Source organism: Lontra canadensis, unplaced genomic scaffold (assembly GCF_010015895.1).
Source record: "Lontra canadensis isolate GAN:19392208 unplaced genomic scaffold, GSC_riverotter_1.0 scaffold185, whole genome shotgun sequence".
Classification (NCBI taxonomy): domain Eukaryota; kingdom Metazoa; phylum Chordata; class Mammalia; order Carnivora; family Mustelidae; genus Lontra; species Lontra canadensis.
The window spans coordinates 710,863-728,613 of record NW_022631179.1 but is presented as its reverse complement, the minus strand read 5'-3'; the positions used below and the strand labels follow the sequence as shown (position 1 = coordinate 728,613).

At 38.4% G+C, this 17,751-nt stretch overlaps 1 protein-coding gene across 4 annotated transcripts in view; it reads left to right on the top strand.

Annotated features, from left to right (window-relative positions):
- Positions 1-17,751, top strand: part of MPP7 (membrane palmitoylated protein 7) — a 289,738-nt gene that overhangs the window by 199,641 nt on the left and 72,346 nt on the right. For 2 of the 4 annotated variants that reach the window (XM_032847122.1, XM_032847120.1), the window contains exons 8-14: positions 306-391; positions 3,081-3,155; positions 3,617-3,813; positions 4,294-4,358; positions 11,434-11,454; positions 11,563-11,574; positions 12,560-12,601. In XM_032847122.1, coding sequence (XP_032703013.1) covers positions 306-391; positions 3,081-3,155; positions 3,617-3,813; positions 4,294-4,358; positions 11,434-11,454; positions 11,563-11,574; positions 12,560-12,601 — 498 coding nt within the window. The remainder of the gene's footprint in view (positions 1-305; positions 392-3,080; positions 3,156-3,616; positions 3,814-4,293; positions 4,359-11,433; positions 11,455-11,562; positions 11,575-12,559; positions 12,602-17,751) is intronic. The other 2 variants (XM_032847121.1, XM_032847123.1) reach the window with 2 other exon arrangements.

Below are 17,751 nucleotides of genomic sequence, written 5' to 3'. Positions count from 1 at the left end.
CTGATTCGAAAAGGACGACTGCATGTGTGCAGCCTTTAAAACAAGATAAAAATTCTTTTGTTAGGTGAAAATAATACACGTTTCTAGACAAAGGCCGGGCTGCTGGTGTCATTTCTTTGGCAGTGTTATAACATGGTAGTCTTTGATTCATTGCTGTTTAGAGGCACAGAATCTGAAACCAGAGAAGCCTAAAGGTGTCCTCATGTATTCAGGGCACCAAACAATGCTCGGAGTATGGACACAGTTGAGAATTGTGGTTCTTTCGTAGGTAACTCTGCTAATTTACCCAATTTGCTACTTCTCAGGTCTTATACATGTTGGTGATGAACTTAGGGAAGTGAATGGGATTCCAGTCGAGGATAAAAGGCCTGAGGAAATAATTCAGATTTTGGTAAGCTGAAAATAAATTTTAAACTTGCAATAAAAATGAAATTGAATTAGTATGTTTCAGACTTGGTTACAAATGCAGAATTTGGATTTAGCTGTCCAGAGCTGTAATCCCAGCTTTATTACTTAATCCCTGTATGTCCTTGGAAATTACCTTACTCTTTGCATTGTGCCAGTGTTTTCATTTACAAAATGAGAGCAAGAAGAGGTAAATACCTCATGGCAGTGTTTTGAGGATTAAATGACTAATGTATATAAAGAGTTTATTTCAGGGCCTGTCTCAAATGGGCACTTAAGAGATGCCATCTACTCTGTTATTCGTGATGAATTTTTCTTTTCCCTTCTCCCATGGACATGGGCAAACTCTTGGCTATGCTTTCTAGGTATCTAAAACAGTGAAACTGATTTAGATGCCTTGTGAAATCTAAAACAGAACAAAATTATTTTAGGCCTTGACAGTATTAATTCTCCAGTTCATTTGTAAGGATAAAATGAGGGAGACTTTTCGCTTTTAATGTATGAAAACGCAAACATACAGAAAAAGAGTTTAGTATCTTCAAGCAGACCGCCGTATATATGAATATTTAGTATGTGATTAAGATGGCATTTTAAATCCATGGGAAAACCGGGAAGTCATTTCATAAATGGTACTGGATACATTGATGATTCAGTTATAAAAAAGAAAGTCAGTCCCTGTTTTACACTATACCCAAAACAAATCCCAATGAATTAAATATTTAAAAAAGTCAAAAAGTAAAGGAAGACTTTTAAACTTGATGTGAAATTCAAATAGAAAGATAACTGAGGTGATGGCAGGAATTGAAAACTTTCTGTATGGAAAAAGATGCCATATGTTACCTGAAAGACACATGACACTTAGGAAAAATATTGTCCATATATATGATAGGAGGTATTTTAATGTGTAAAAAGTTCACAAAAATCAGAGAAAAAATATTTATAGAAAGATTTACAAAAGAAAACATGATGTCTGAAAAATACTGGATTAGAGGGATTTGAAAGCCTGATAATGGCTAGAGTCTGCATGTAGCCCTACTCATATGTTTCCAGTGGTGGGATGAATTTAGTAGATCCTTATGAGATGGCTGTCTACCATTAGAATTTTAAATTTGCATACCCTTTAATCAAGAAGTTCAGTTGTTGGGAATTAACCCATGGGAAATAATTTGGCAAGCGTATTATATGAGCAAGATTGTAAAAAATACTTAGAAATAGCAAGAGGGTTGCACTGATTGACTAATCATTCATCCACATGATGGCAATCACAATGGCTGGTAGACCTATATGACTTGTAATCCTAGTAATTCTTACAGTGGTTGAGCACTTAATGATACTGTTTTAAGGGCTTTGAACACATTAATACATACACACACACGCACACATTGTAGAATGGACATTGTAGAATGGGAAGAGATTATAGAGAAGACTTGCTTTCTTTCCCCATTGCAGTTCAGTATTCTATGAATTCTTAATAAGATTTGTCAGTTGTTTTATGATAAGTAATAACAGTGATATTACCTGTTTGAAATCAATCCTCCTCTAAAATTCTGATACTTACACTGTTAAAGCCCCTTTTTATTGGAGTCTTTCTGTCCTGGTACTGCTTCCTTACATTTGCAAGAGCTGATTTCTATGCAGCTTTTCCCAGCTGGGCTTTCAGGTACTTCCACTGGTAAATGGAAGTTGGCTGTGGCCCATGGACGTTGACAAACAATACAAATCAGGGCCTCCTCTCAGCTGCCTCCAGAACAGAGCCCTAGTTTATGATAGTGCACCTCAGAGATAGCTACCCAGTCTCCCTTCTCTCTCTCTCTCTCTTCCCCTCCCTCTCCTTCCTTTTTCCTTCCTCTCCTCTGCCTGATCTCATCTTCCTCTTTTCTTTTTTCCTTCCTTCCTCTCCAATATGTGCCAGATACTTAGTGCTTTCGTGGAGCTTAGAATTTAGCCGGGATAACAGATACTAAGAAATAATCATATAAATGATTACTTCGTACGGTTAGGAGAAATGCTAAAAAGAAACCGAGAAAGACATGAGAGGGTATGAAAGGGACATCTGCTCTGGTCTGAGACGGTCGGAAAAGAATGGCCTGTATTGTTGCTGCTTGCTTTAATTAAATTAATTTTTTTCTCTTTTAATTAACCTATTACATTTGGTATTTTACTCACTAACCAGAGTATAATAGCAGTGAATGCTCATTATTTTTTTCTGCTGAGCATTGCAGCTAGTGTGTGTGTGTGTGTGTGTGTGTGTGTATTATATAGTGAATCATACAACTGCATTGCTGACAGTACAGGTATTTTGTTCCTAAAAACATGGATGCCAATACTAAAATGTATCATCTGAACTTTGCACATCATCCTTAATATTGTCTGTGTCAGGCAGTCTGCAGATGCCGTGTTTCTGTTTTAAAGTAGCTCAGTGTGGATGGGGATACATTTTGAAAGTGCACTGGAGGTCAAGTGCATTTAGTGTTTTCGTGTTTTTTAACTTACTTGAGCTCAAGTGCTTTCTCATATTGCAGGAATTTCTACAAAAATAGTTTTCTCAGTTTGGTTTATCTAAGAGTAGAAACCTCAAGCTTATAAATTTTCAGCATCATTCCCTTTTCTACCTATTTTGCCTTCCTTCTCCTGGGCTCTAGAAGTTCTCTGATAAGTCTTTCCTCTGTTACCAGGCTCAATCTCAGGGAGCAATTACCTTTAAGATTATACCCAGCATCAAAGAGGAGACTCCATCTAAAGAAGGCAAGGTAATCATTCCTTAAAAATCCTTTTTTGTTTTTGTTTTTTTGGCGGTGGGGGGTGCTAATGTTTCCCCATCCTCTTTGTCACAGTGAATTCATTTTCATATTCTCTTTTTGAGAAAAAAAATCATTCTTTTTTGTGGGGACACCTGGGTGGCTCAGTCAGTTAAGCATCTGTCTTCGGCTCGGGTGTTGATCCCAGAGTCGTGGGATCGTGTCCCGCAACGGGCTCTCTGCTCAGCAGGGAGCCTGCTTCTCCCTCTGCCTTCCCCTCTCCCCCTTGATGCTCTCATGCTCTCTCTCTCAAAAATAAATAAATAAAATCTTTTTTAAAAAATAAAATAAAAATTATTCTTTTTTCTTTAAAAAAAAAAAGTATCCTTAAATCAAAGAAGAATCTTGGCCCTTTCCCATTTATTTATTTATTTATTTACTATTTATTCCTTTTAAATGAAACTCTCTTCCAGATGTTTATCAAAGCCCTCTTTGACTATGACCCTAATGAGGATAAAGCAATTCCATGTAAGGAAGCTGGGCTTTCTTTCAAAAAGGGAGATATTCTTCAGATTATGAGCCAAGATGATGCAACGTGGTGGCAGGCAAAGCACGCGGATGATGCCAATCCCAGGGCGGGCTTGATTCCCTCAAAGCATTTCCAGGAAAGGTGAGCTGCTGGCACGCGAATAGTGGTCTCTCTTCAAATGACCTTTTGTTCTCTGCAAAATAGCAGTGGAGGAGAGTTGTGATACAAGGAGCACTAAAACCTTGCTTTAGAACCCTTTATCCCTCAGGTTTGGATTTCTGTTTTGTCTAACTAAGGATGAATAATGACCAAAAATAATATGACAGGACCCGGTCATATTCGGTTTTTGTTATGAAGCAAATGGAAAAATAGCACATTAATATCTGAAACTGTATTGATGTGAAAGATGGGGGGGAAAGAAGAGTGATTTTGGAGTGGGGATGACTTATAAAAATTTGAAAAGGAGAGGATTTATTTTTTAATTTGAATAGATTGCATTGTGTTCATTTTTTCCCCTGGCTTCCCATTCCCCCCTCCCTTGGGACTTTTAATATTTTGGTGTTATATTAATCTTGGATCTGTACTGAAAATTGATAGGCATTGACCTTCTTTTTCCCCCAGGAGATTGGCTCTGAGACGACCAGAAATACTAGTTCAGCCCTTGAAAGTTTCCAACAGGAAATCATGTAAGTTTGTTCATAAAAATGCAGAGTAACCAAATCTCGCTGTTTATTTTTGACTATTAAAGCAGGTGTTTGTGGGAGGACGAGAGCTCGTGGTGCCTGTGATAGCTTTCGGATCATCATTTCATGGCAACCAAACAAATAAGAAACTGGCAGTAGAATATTTAAGTGAATCTTTTGAAGAAAGGGGGTGTTTGTGGTTGATTGTAATAAACCCATGACTCACACTTTGAGCAGCTAACTAGCAAGGCTACCCTTCTTGACTTCTGAACGTGGGTGTTCTTATAAATGTAACCTCAAATGCAGTGCTTTTATTCCTCCAAAGCTAGAAGGTTCGGGTAAGACACTTCTTGGTAAAATCAGGGGAAGAAAATCTACTACTTTCCCGGGCACAAAGGCAGTTGGGCCTGAGAAGAGTTGTTCTTGTTCTTCTTAGCTCCTTGCTTGTTCAGAAATCAGAGTATCTCTGACCTGCAACTCGCCTGTTTGGAGTTGTTACAAGACAAGACTAAAACAAAACAAGTGCAGGAAAAGGATGAGGTAGGGTTACTGAGAAAAAGATAGTGTGGATTTGGCTGCATTCTTTTCCTCCCTTCACACTCCTGTTCTCTTAGCTTCTCTTCTACACCCCACCCCCTCACCCCTGTCAAGTCCCCATCCCATAAATTTCCTCCTCCATCTCCCTAAACATTTCATGGTTCTAGGTATTTTTAAGAGTAAAAAAAAGCCTTTTGTTTTCAGTACAGAGATTGTACAATAAAAGACGAACGCACAAGTAAAATGATGCTGGAATCTTACCCCAACATCTGGTTTTAGTATTGTCGCATTTTTCACATCTCCTGTTATTTCTGTCAGTTTGTCGACGCGTATTGCGTAGGAATTACAGTTTAAGAGAGCCAAACTACGGTCGAGTATAGTATAAATCTCACAAGCAAGCGGATACTTCAGGTGGAGCACTGATTCAAAAGCCTGCTTGTTCTTGCCCCGTTGAGTCTGGGCAGAAGGAAAACCCCCTTGTCATAGAATGCCGCATGGATTGTGACATCGGAAAGTGTACAGTTTAACCAGAGGTTGCATCATTCCTAAATGCGATGAGTTTTCGCTGGCAGAGCCTCCGCGGCGGCCACCTCCCTCGCCCTTGGAGGGATTTCTAAATTGGGGTCCTGCAGGCTTCTTACACATTTGGTGCCTGGGGGTTACAATGTATGTCACACGAGAAGGAAATCAGTGTGATTCTATTCGAATCTGAATCCTACTCCCAATTTTTTTGAGTCTTAGGCCACTTAGAGATCTCCAGGTGGTAGAATTGTGAATTTTCATTTATTTGTTTTTATAAATGTGTTTCTTTAAAAAAAAAAAAAACCTACATAAAATGTGTATATTGTCTTTCTAACAGCTCTCCTGAAACTAGTTGCAGTATAAATGTGTGTGAATGTCAGAGGGAATGTTTGTGGGCTTTTAATTATAATGGGCAATGTTTGTCTGTTACTATGCGGAGTTTTTATGTGATAGTCTTTAATATTTGACTCTGAGAAATATTTATTCCGAAATTACTAACATGTCATTATCTGGATGTTTTAGGGTTTTTTGTTTTCTGTTTGTTTTTTGTTTTGTTTTGTTTCTGCTGCCTCTTGAAGACCGTTTAGGAATGTTTACTGATTCCCATCCACACTTCCTTCCTTTCCTTCTTTTCTATTTTTTTTTTAATTAGACTTAATTCACGGATATTCATGTATTGGTGGTTCTCATATATGGATGTTCTCTATTTTTAAATAAAAACAAATCGGGTCAACATTATCCAGATCACTAGTGTATCGTAAATATGGCCTTATTCAGAGAGACAGTCTGTGTCTATGAAGCTCAAATAGAAAGTTAGTACTTTTATTGTCAAAGAATCAAAGTTCCATTTGAAGTTTTTCTTTTAATGTTTTCTCCTAAACCTCTGAACTCCAAAGTTATGCAAAAATTATTATACTGGTTCTGAACATTTTTAAGGTCATTTAAAAGCACTTTGTTCACTTTGTTCTGTAATCTGTGTATCTGATAGTGATTCTTTACATAACTACCCTTGTAAACTGTAAAGGCCATCTAACCCAACACTTTCTGGACTTCAACATTTGGTACCTAGATTTTTAGGATAGGACATCCATCTTGTCCTTTGCTAAACTACAGAATAACATTATGAAGAAAAACAAAGTTAACATAAAATCTTTTATTTATATGACTTTGAATAATAATTCATAGACTAGGTTTTAAGAAACGTTTCTAATTTAATGTATATATATTTTAAAAGGGAAATAATTCTGTCATGCTGGTGTTTTATAAATTTATTATAAAATAGTCATATTGATAATTTTCGGCACTAAATTTTACAAGTGCGCTTAAAACCTAGGAGATTGTGTTAAACAGTGAATTTAGAATAATGACTTCAATCAGATAATAATATATATCATATTAGCCAGTTAACTTCTTTCAGAGAGTAATTGCTTGCATTACTGTGGTCTTACTCTTTATTTGACTCACAGTATATCATCATAACTCAAGTTCACATGGAGGAAAAGCTCTGGAAATTTAAGGGTTCAGTCAATGTCAAGATCAAAGTCAGAAAGGACTGGAGAAGGCATTTATGTGGACTCGAGCTATAGATCCTGACTCCATGGTAGATAAAGACAGGAGCCATAAAACTGACATCTTCAGGCTTTAAAACTGGCATCCTTATGCCAAACTGTGGTATTCATCTTAGATGCTTGGTTATTTCCTCCCCTCAAGAATCTTGGCATATCTGATACAGATTGAGAAAATAGGCTTCTCAAACAAAATAATCTGCCTCTTGTATTTAAACATTCCTAAAAAATATGAACTCTTAAAACTAAAGCGTAAGTGAATCTTAGAAGCTTGGTAGAGGGGACTCTTCCCCACTTCTTCCTGTTGTTTCAAAGAGTAGCCAACCCAACAAAGAAATTGGTAATAGAATTCTATGTTTCCTCCCTTTCTCCTTCATCCGATGAGAGGCTCTCACATAATGGATTTACTTTAGTAATAGAGACAGAACAGCCTAGAAGTCTGATCAGTTCTCTTTGACGTGACCGACTTTTAGATTTTTACATGAAAGACCCAGGTTAAGTGTTTTGGAAATTAGTTTAAAGCCTGTCTTATGTCTTAAGTAACGTATAGAAGTTTTAATGACAGCCATTTGGCAGCTTGCAATTTTCGTGTCGATATTATTGAAAGTACTCTGTGATTTTTCTGCCAAAAGCTTATTTTTTTATAGTTCAGTTGCATATATAAAGCAATATGATCTCACCTAACCTTCAAAAAGAAATATGATTTTCTTTGATTAATTAAAATGCTGTTGGTTCCATTTCTGTTGAAATTAAACTTTATAAGTTTTTGTCTTCCTAATAATACAAACATTAATAACTTAGACTTCAACAGTATATAACATTTTAAATCTAGTTTACAGGGTATTCAGAAAAACCTCCTCTTATTCAAGTAGTGTATGTTACAGGAGAAGATTCCAGTATGATTTTTATTTATGGTGCTTAGTTTCTTTTTTTAGTTATTGAAGTATAAATACCTTAAAAGATCTCATACTGCTGATTGAATAATATCCATTTAAAATTTTTCTTTTACAAAGCAGTTCTTACAGAATTTTTGTAATTAAAAAAAAATCCTGAAGGTATGATTTTTTTTTTAAAGATTTGAAGGTAAAAATACAAAATATTATATCTTAAAATCTGTTTTAACCAATTGTCACTGCTGTCGTGTGGGTACAAGAGAAAATATTTAACTGGAGCCAGAGGTGTCCATTCAAGCAGTGTATAACCAAGTCCATTCAAAGACAAGCATTTCGTGGGTTGAAGATCACAATCTACCAGCAGTACAGTTTAAACATGGAATGAACAAATGAATTCACTCTTTATGGTGTCAATATTTTGGAAGGCCAAGCATTTGAGAATAATATATATACAATGTTCTAGGTCGCTACAACTATTCAAACTGAGTAAGCTCCTTTCTCCTGGCATCTTAACCAGTAATTTTTTTTTTTTAAAGATTTATTTATTTTTTATTTGACAGACAAAGATCACAAATAGGCAGACAGGCAGGTGGAAAGAGAGGAGGAAGCAGGCTCCCTGCTGAGCAGAGAGCCCGATGCGGGGCTCGATCCCAGGACCCTGGGGTCATGACCTGAGCCGAAGGCCGAGGCTTTCACCCACTGAGCCACCCAGGCGCCCCTTAAACAGTAATTATTTAGTGTGCTCATATATAAAGTTAATTCAGAAATTAACAAGTAGGTTGCTTATGTTCGTATATTAAATTTGTATGCCTAAAACTCTGTCAAATATTTCTTAATATTGGTGGGATTTTGTGTTAACAGAAACATAGGGGGTTTTTAAAAATACTGAAAGTAGCCCCCACCCCCCCACCCCAGTATTTACTGATATTCTTTGGGAAATGCCAAAGTTCAGAGTTTGTATGGACAGAGGCGCAGATGAACTAGGCTGTAAACTGTATGTCTGACTGTTTATGTCGGGAGATGGTTGAGGTGATGGCCTAATTATTATTGCTCACTTTTCATGTCAGTCGACTGTGTTCTTCTTATGTAAATTGAAGATATTCTTTCTAGAACACTCTCAGAAGGTACAGCTTTTCGCTTTTCCATATGAAGGGTTCCAGGCCACACTGTCTCTTGCCTTTGTCTTGGGAACCCAATGCTATGAAGGCAATGAGTGCTATGAAGGCTTTTCAAAGCTATGAAGGTAATGAGTGTAAATAAATTCACAGCTTGAGTGATTCTCAATACGAGCCCAAATAATAAGAACCAGGTAAGAAAAGGCTGATTAATTATTAAGGGTGTACTCTGTGGTCACAGGTTATTGCAGACTTTTAGGGAAGATTGATGTGGGTAGAGGGAGGCAGAAGAAAGCACAGCTTTGACCCCGTAAATGCGATCACACGCCTATGTAGACACAACGTCTCCAACTGCCGAGAATATCTGACGTTGCCCTGCTCAGAGAGGCTGGCGGCCAGCAGCATGGAGAATTTCCCCATGCCCTGTTGCGTGGGGCTCATCGATTCATCTTGCCGAAGCATCTCCACTCCGTTCTCTGAAGACAGCCACAATTACTCTCTGTGACCTTCGTGGCCTCTCTTCTGTGGTTTTGTAGTTTTCCCGTCTTGCTCGTCAGTGCTTGAAGATGTGGAGAGTGAACTCTTTTTCGGCCGGGGAGGGTCGAGCTTTGGGGGAAGAGACAAGAGGCTGGTGTGCTGGGAGGGTATGGAGAGTAGACAGGAAGCTTGAAATTAACTTTTTTGACCTCCCCACCAACTTGTATTTCCTAGCATACAGTTAGAGTAAATAAAAAGTGATTTTGGCGTGATTGTATAGCATGGTACTTAAAAACGCAAACTCTGAAGCCAGATCGTGTGGGTCCTCGTTTCAGAGTGCTTCATTTCTCTGTCCCTCTGATTGCCATCTGTGACACGGAGGGAACAGTACTGGCTTCGTGGAGCGGTGTGAGAATTCATTGCGTCTATGCATTTAGTGTACACAGAACAGTGCCTTCGTTAAGAATATAGTTCAGAATCGTGCAGTTGTCCCAAATGTCTCTGAAATCAACCCTTTCTATGTTTTCCTCTTTGTTCAGACTTGCTAAGTGTAAGGAAAAGTGTTCTTTGCTTTTCCTTGCGGCTGTCCGTGAAGCTTGTGGCTGGCTTGGAGATAGATATGCATGTGGGTTATCGCACAAAAAAGAGCTTCTCTTCCTACTTAGAGCACGGAAGAAACACTCTTCTGAGAATGTACACAGCATATTCACCAACTTTTATTAGAATAGGAAACATGCCGTACTATTTGTGACCTGGAGATGTTTGTTTTTATTGTGGGTTGACCTTGGTGTTTTAATTTTTGTTCTTATGCACGAGTGTGTTTGCGCACGCGCACGTGTGTGTGAGAGACATGGCTTTTTAATCAGATGATAAAATCTGATGGACTTGACACTGGTTCTTTAATCAGAGTGCAGCACTCAGTCAATCCTGTTGTTCCTTCAGAAAATATACCTTCTGTTTAATAACCCGCTTCGTGGTGGGGTGTCTGCGATTGCAGACTCTGCTCGTATTATTTTTCCTAAGCCTGGTTGCTTGGCTCGGCTAATCCGTATCACATAGTTTATTGTTCATTTTCTGCTAATTTGTTCTAGATGTACGTGGCATTTCAAAGCTATGAAGGTAATGAGTGTAAATAAATTCACAGCTTGAGTGATTCTCAATACGAGCCCAAATAATAATGATTTGCTTGTCATTTTTGCGAATTATGTTCAAATAGATCCAATCCAGTTGGAGGACCCATAGGTATTTGAAAAAGAAAAATAGAGTGGTGGTGCACACACTGTCCTAAGTGTTTTCTTTGACTGCTACCCTGTAGTTTGGAGAGAGAAGTGAGCGGAAAACTGTCCCGATCAGCTCTATTCCTTCTCCAAAATCTCGTAGCAAAACATGTTCTACCTTGACTTGTGGTTCGACTTTGCTTCTATTAAATTGCCAGTTCTTTTTCCACCTTTAACTGAAGGTGAGTGTCCTCAGTCACACGGAACTCTTAAATTTCCTTCCTATTAGTAACAATTAGTGATTTTTAGAATTATTCTTTAAAATACCTCTTATTAATACTGTAGCCAGAATGAAGTAAAGGGGCTCTTCCTGACTCCTTTCATATGTGTAATAAATTGATAATACTCTTAAATTTACAGGATATTGAGACGTTTTAAGGGCATTTTAAGGGTTGTTTCTAAATATATATCCTAAGTGTTAAACAGATTAGTTTATAAACAGAAATGTCCTATGAAAATAATCCCCCATTGAAGGTATTACTTTGGAAATTTTTTTTCCTTATTATTTTTCCCATTTGGGCATTTAATAAGCTGAATGAAGACTTTGCGCTTTTACTGCTTTCGTGTACGTATTCTTTTCAGACCAGGACTATAGTGCAGTCTAAAACGTAGTTTATCATGAATTCTGTTTGTTGACTAATAATTTTGAAATATTTAAAATACATTTCTTTTTCCCCTTTGGCTTTTCTAAGATGAGGAATCAGTTGAGTGTGGTAGGTAGATTTTTTTTTTTTCTCCCTCAGATGCATCTTCTTCCTACTTTTAATTGTATTTTCTGCACATTTAATCATTTCCTTTCTCATTTTCTTTGTGCTTCTCAGAGGAAATTAAAGGTACATGTATAAAAGCTTCCCTGCCCCAGTCTACTAATTTTATTTAGTACAGCTATGTGTGGGTTAAATTGAATATAGCAAGTAGTTTATAGAAGATTATTATATATCCAAGCTTCCATCTTGATGTTACAGTACCAGAACTCATGGTTGGACTCTGTTTGAGAACTGTACTGTTTTTGCTTCATATAGCAGAAATAAGGAAAGTAATCTGATAATACATTGTTTTTGTTTCTGTCTCAATGTTACTCAGATCTATCGGCATCCTTATTTTAACATAAGGATGTCAGGGGAATCTTCTCAACTATTTGATTTCAGCACATGCTGTGCTGATAGTTCCAGAAGCATATTTATGTGAAGATAAGGGATGTATAGTAATAAGTACCCAATACTTCAATTAAATTTTTAAGATATGCATAACCCAGTTTTCACTTAACTCTAAGGAATAATTAATAACACATCGTTTATTTTAAAATGTTTTCATCCGTTCATTTTTTTCATAAACCACAAAAAGAGAAATAGTATGCCTTTATTCCTTCCCAACACAGAATTTCTTCCCCTCCAAAGCAAGCATGTATCTTAATCTCAATGTCTTTGTCTAATCCAAAGTCAGTGCTATATTTTACATATTATCAAAGAGCCTGATTTACAAAAATAAATTGACTTTGGGGGATCAAGTGTTGTAATTTTCTTAACTATGGAAAGCATAAACAGTGCAGGCAGATCTTTTACAATTTTCTTGGAACTGCATCAAGGAACCCCTGAAGGAGGCTGAAACACAAAAATTGCATGATGTCTTAAAACATCACTTGAAGCTTAAATGTAAAACAAAACGTTTTATGTTTAAGAGTGGCGTTGTGAGGGCTGTTCGATGCTGTGCTTTACATAATTGTTTTAAGTAATTTATTTTTTGCATCTGTGGCTGGGCTTCTAACTGTTCTGCTTTATTTCTTGGCTTTTGTTCTGTATGCTTTTATACTCCATCCAGAAGATGCTGAATATGCTGGTAACCACAGTGGAACGTATATAGGTGAGCAACTGGTCATGGAAGAGGACTTCTTTCTTTCTGTTGCTTTCTCCAAAACCAGGATGTTGTTTTACCTTAAGTGAGCGTATTTGCACTAGCATGCTCTGGTGTTCGGTGGGGGTGGGGTGGGGTGTGTAGCATGAACCTTTATGTTAAACAGGCTCCATGGCTTGAACATAAAGGAATTCATAGTGTGCTTTCATGTTGTTGTTCCAGAAGCTTCCCAGATGCTCTGTTTTTGTAAATCATTCATCTGTTTTTGGGTAGAAGAGGAAAAGCGTTTGTGGCGAAGTCATTTGACTCAGTAAACCATGTCTGCACTTTTCTCAGTTATCTGGTTAGCTGTTAATTAGCCAAAGCTAAACAACTTCTTCCAACATTTTTGGTTTTGTTTCCTGATGATTGGTTAATCACATGGCGCCTCTCTGTGTAACCGTTGACTGAACATCCCCAAATATAATGAAGCCTGTGATTGCCATGCTGGTCTGTTTCACCAGGAAACATTCCCAGAGTGGCCGAGGGATGTTATAAACCAAAGCCAAGGTATCTAGAAGCTGTTAAAGGCATCAGAATTCTCGTCAGCTGCCTCCCACTTCAGACCTTCCCCACCCTTGCCGTGACCATGTCCCCACCTGTACGAGTGCTGGGTCATAGCATAGAAACACAGTTTGAGAAAGAAGCGCTTCAACCTCCTTATTTTTAGATTAGTATTTATGTATATGATATCTCTTGGTTATCGAAGAAATTGGCCAGATGTAATATTTGGTATTTAATATATACTATCTTTACTCCTGTAAGATTGGTGGGGATTTTTTTCCTACTTTACAGAAAGGAAACGGAGCGTCAGAAAATTGACAGGTATTATCTCCAAACCTACAGGTAGAGAATGGGGCCTCCCAGTTTCACATTCACATCTGTGCACGTATGAAGCCTATACTTTATCTTTGACAGTATGCTGCCCTTTTTTATTGCATTCTACAAAACAAACTCCATGCAGAAATCTAGAATGTTCTAGTTTTTAGGCTAGAAAAACTATAATCGGATGGTCAGGGAGAGGTTAAACTTGCATTAATTCTTTACTCATTTCAGAACAGTACAGTGTGCCAGATACTCTATATCGATTAACACACCTCTCCTTACACCCTCAGAAACTTTGTTTTTTATTTTTTGAAACTGTTTGCATTTTATTTATTTTTAATTCATGCAGGATGTATTATTTGTTTCAGGGGTACAAGTCGGTGATTCATCTGTCTTACACAATTCACAGCACTAATCATAGCACATACCCTCACCAGTGTCCATCCCCCAGTTACTCCATCCGTCCCATGCCCCTCCCCTCTAGCAACCCTCAGTTTGTTTCCTGAGATTAAGAGTCTATTATGGTTTGTCTTCCTCTCTGGTTTTATCTTATTTCATTTTTCCCTCCCTTCCCCTATGATCCTCTGATTTGTTTCTCAAGTTCCTCATATCAGTGAGATCTTATGTTAATGTCTTTCTCTAATTGACTTATTTCACTCAGCATAATACCCTCTAGTTCCATCCATGTCATTGCAAATGGCAAGATTTTGTGTTTTCTTTTGATGGATGCATAATATTCCAGTGTGTGTGGAATCATCCAGAACTCATTTATCTTTTTTTTTTTTAAATTTTTTTAATAAATTTTATTTTTTTTTAAACATATATTTTTATCCCCAGGGGTACAGGTCTGTGAATCGCCAGGTTTACACATTTCACAGCACTTACCATAGCACATACCCTCCCCAATGTCCATAACCCCAACCCCCCTCTCCTAACCCCCCTCCCCCCATCAACCCTCAGTTTGTTTTGTGAGATTAAGAGTCACTTATGGTTTGTCTCCCTCCCAATCCCAACTTGTTTCATTTACTCTTCTCCTACCCCATTAACCCCCCATGTTGCATCTCCTCTCCCTCTTATGAGGGAGATCATATGATAATTGTCTTTCTCTGATTGACTTACTTCGCTAAGCATGATACCATCCAGAACTCATTTATCTTTATCCATTCATCTGTTAATGGACATCTGGGTTCTTTCCATAGTTTGGCTATTGTGGACATTGTTGCTGTAAACATTCGGGTGCACGTGCCCCTTTGGATCACTACATTGTATCATTGGGGTAAATACCCAGTAGTGCGATTGCTAGGTCATAGGGTAGCTCTACTTTCAACTTTGTGGGGAACCTCTATACTGTTTTCCAAAGTGATTGCACCAGCTTGCATTCCCACCAAGAGTGTAGGAGGGCTCCCCTTTCTCTGCATCCTCACCAGCATCTGTCATTTCCTGTTAATTTTAGCCACTCTGACTGGTGTGAGGTGGTATCTCACTGTGGTTTTGATTTGTATTTCCTTGATGCCAAGTGATATTGAGCACTTTGTCATGTTTCTTTTGGCCATTTGTATGTCTTCTTTGCAGAAATGTCTGCTCATGTCTTCTGCCCATTTCCTGATTGGATTATTTGTTCTTTGGGTGTTGAGTTTGATAAGTTCTTTATAGATTTTGGACACTGGCCTTTTATCTGATACATCATTTGCAAATATCTTCTCCCATTCTGTCGGTTGTCTTTCGGTTTTGTTGACTATTTCCTTTGCTGTGCAAAAACTTTTGATCTTGATGAAGTCCCAGTAGTTCAATTTTGTCCTTCCCTTGCCTTTGGTGATGTTTCTAGGAAGAAGTTGCTGCGGCTGTGGTCGAAGGGGTTGCTGCCTGTGTTCTCCTCAAGGATTTTGATGGATTCCTGTCTCACATTGAGGTCCTTCATCTATTTGGAGTCTGTTTTTGTGTGTGGTGTAAGGAAATGGTCCAGTTTCATTCTTCTGCATGTGGCTGTCCAATTTTCCCAACATCGTTTGTTGAAGAGACTTTTTCCCATTGTACATTCTTTCCTGCTTTGTCGAAGATTAGTTGACCATAGAGTTGAGGGTCCATTTCTGTGCTCTCTATTTGGTTCCATTGATCTTTGTTTGTTTTTTTGCCAGTACCATACTGTCTTGATGATTACAGCTTTGTAATAGAACTCGTAGTCCAGAATTGTGATGCCACCAGCCTTGATTTTCTTTTTCAACATTCTTCTGGCTATTTGGGGTCTTTTCTAGTTCCATACAAATTTTAGGATTATTTGTTCCATTTCTTTGAAAAAAAATTGATGGCGTTTTTATAGGGATTGCATTAAATCTGTAGATTGCTCTAGTTAACATAGACATTTTCACAGTATTTTTTCTTCCATTCCATGAGCATGGAACGTTTTTCCATTTTTTTGTGTCTTCCACAATTTCTTTCATGAGTAGTCTGTAGTTTTCTGAGTTTAGATTCTTCACCTCTTTGGTTAGATTGATTCCTAAGTATCTTATGGTTTTGGGTGCAGTTGTAAGTGGGATTGACTCCTTAATTTCTCTTTCTTCTGTCTGCTGTTGTGTATAGAAACGCAACTGATTTCTGTGCATTGATTTTATATCCTGACACTTCACTAAATTCCTGTACGAGTCCTAGCAGCTTTGACATACCCTCAGAAACTTTAATGGCTTCAGGGAGCAAATGTTTCTTTTCCTGAGTCTGTGGTCGGCTGAGTGGTTCCTGTGCTCTATCAGCTTGGTGAACCAGAGTGGTGGTTGGGCTGGCCTGTGGTTGGTTTGGCGGGTGGGATGCTCACCTGTAGTAAAACTGTTTCTGTGTCCTATAGTTTTTCATCCTCCAGTATGCTCGCTCATAACGCATCTCAGAGTTCCAGGGAGCAACAGAAAAAAACAATTTCCAGTGTGGTAGTGCTGGTGAAGCTGATGTCCCATTGGCCAAAACCAGTCTCGTGGCCAAGCCAGCATATGTGTGTGAGGTGACTGTTCAGAAGTTTGGATTCAGAAAGATGTGAAGAGATGGACTGACTTTATTATAAGCTTCTACCTCTCTCTAAAATAGAGAGGTACCTACTCTCCCCGACTTCCAGGGTATATACTGGCTCAGTTAAATGGTGAGTGTATATCCAAGTAACTGTGGCTTAAAGCAGTATCTGATGAGAGTCACGTAAATGCTGTAATTCAGGGGTTGAGGGGACAGCCCCCCAGCCTGACACAGTTAATGATCCGGTCCCACAAGGAATGACATAAGAACCAGGCACCAAGGGTTAGGTAGGATTATAGTTTAGCAGCGGGGCATGAAGGTAGAAGCAGTAACACGGAGAGAGGTGATTGTTGCAGAGCATAAGGCATATTGGAGATTGGGTGAGGTGATGCATGTGCTCTTTGTTACTTTCTCTGTTGCGCTCTGGAACCCTGAGACTACAATATGGCCTGGCTTCCTAGAGGGTGAAAAATTAAAGGAAAATGAGTTCTGGATGAAATGCCATTGGATCTGGTAAGAACTCCATTGTTATCTGGAGTCACTGATAATTGATAACTGTTTCTCAAACAGCTTTATTGGAAGCCAGATGGCAAGGTGTTAAAGAGTGAGAGTGGACAGGGAAAGGAAGATAGCGATCGAGTTCAAAGCTGTTTTTATAGTTGAGAGTAGAAATATTTTAGTGGGACAGGCAAATGGGATCCTTTCTGTAGACAGAGATGGTGAAACTGATGGTAAAGGACTGAATATCTTCATGATTTTTTTTTTTTTAGAGCACAGGTTGGGGGGAGTGGCAGAGGGAGAAAGAGAGAGAGAGTATCTTAAGCAAGCTCTGTGCCTAACCTCAGAGGCTGACATGGGGCTTGATCTTACAACCCTGAGATCATGACCTGAGCTGAAGTCAAGAGCCAGATGCTGAACCGGATACGCCATCCAGGTGTCCGGAGGTTTGAAAGTCATGAAATCAAAAGTAATTGGTTGAATAAAGCCACATCAGACTAGATTGGGTGGAATTGAGACGACAGGAGTGCTTTAGATTAAAGAACTTGGCATTAGCAGGGGAGATTAAACACACAGATACCCTATGACCCATAATTTTTTGGAAAAGGCAGAGTGGGCTTTGTGCTCCCAGGAGACCATACTGAACACCCAGTCACAGAGGAAACTAGGGCACCTTCTAGGTAAAATGGGAATATCATGAATCACCCAATGAGTCATATCCAACCTGGTCGCACACCGACAAGCTTCAGGCCATGTTTGGACAAAACATACGTATTTTTGTTAGTCCCACAAATTTGGTAAATTTT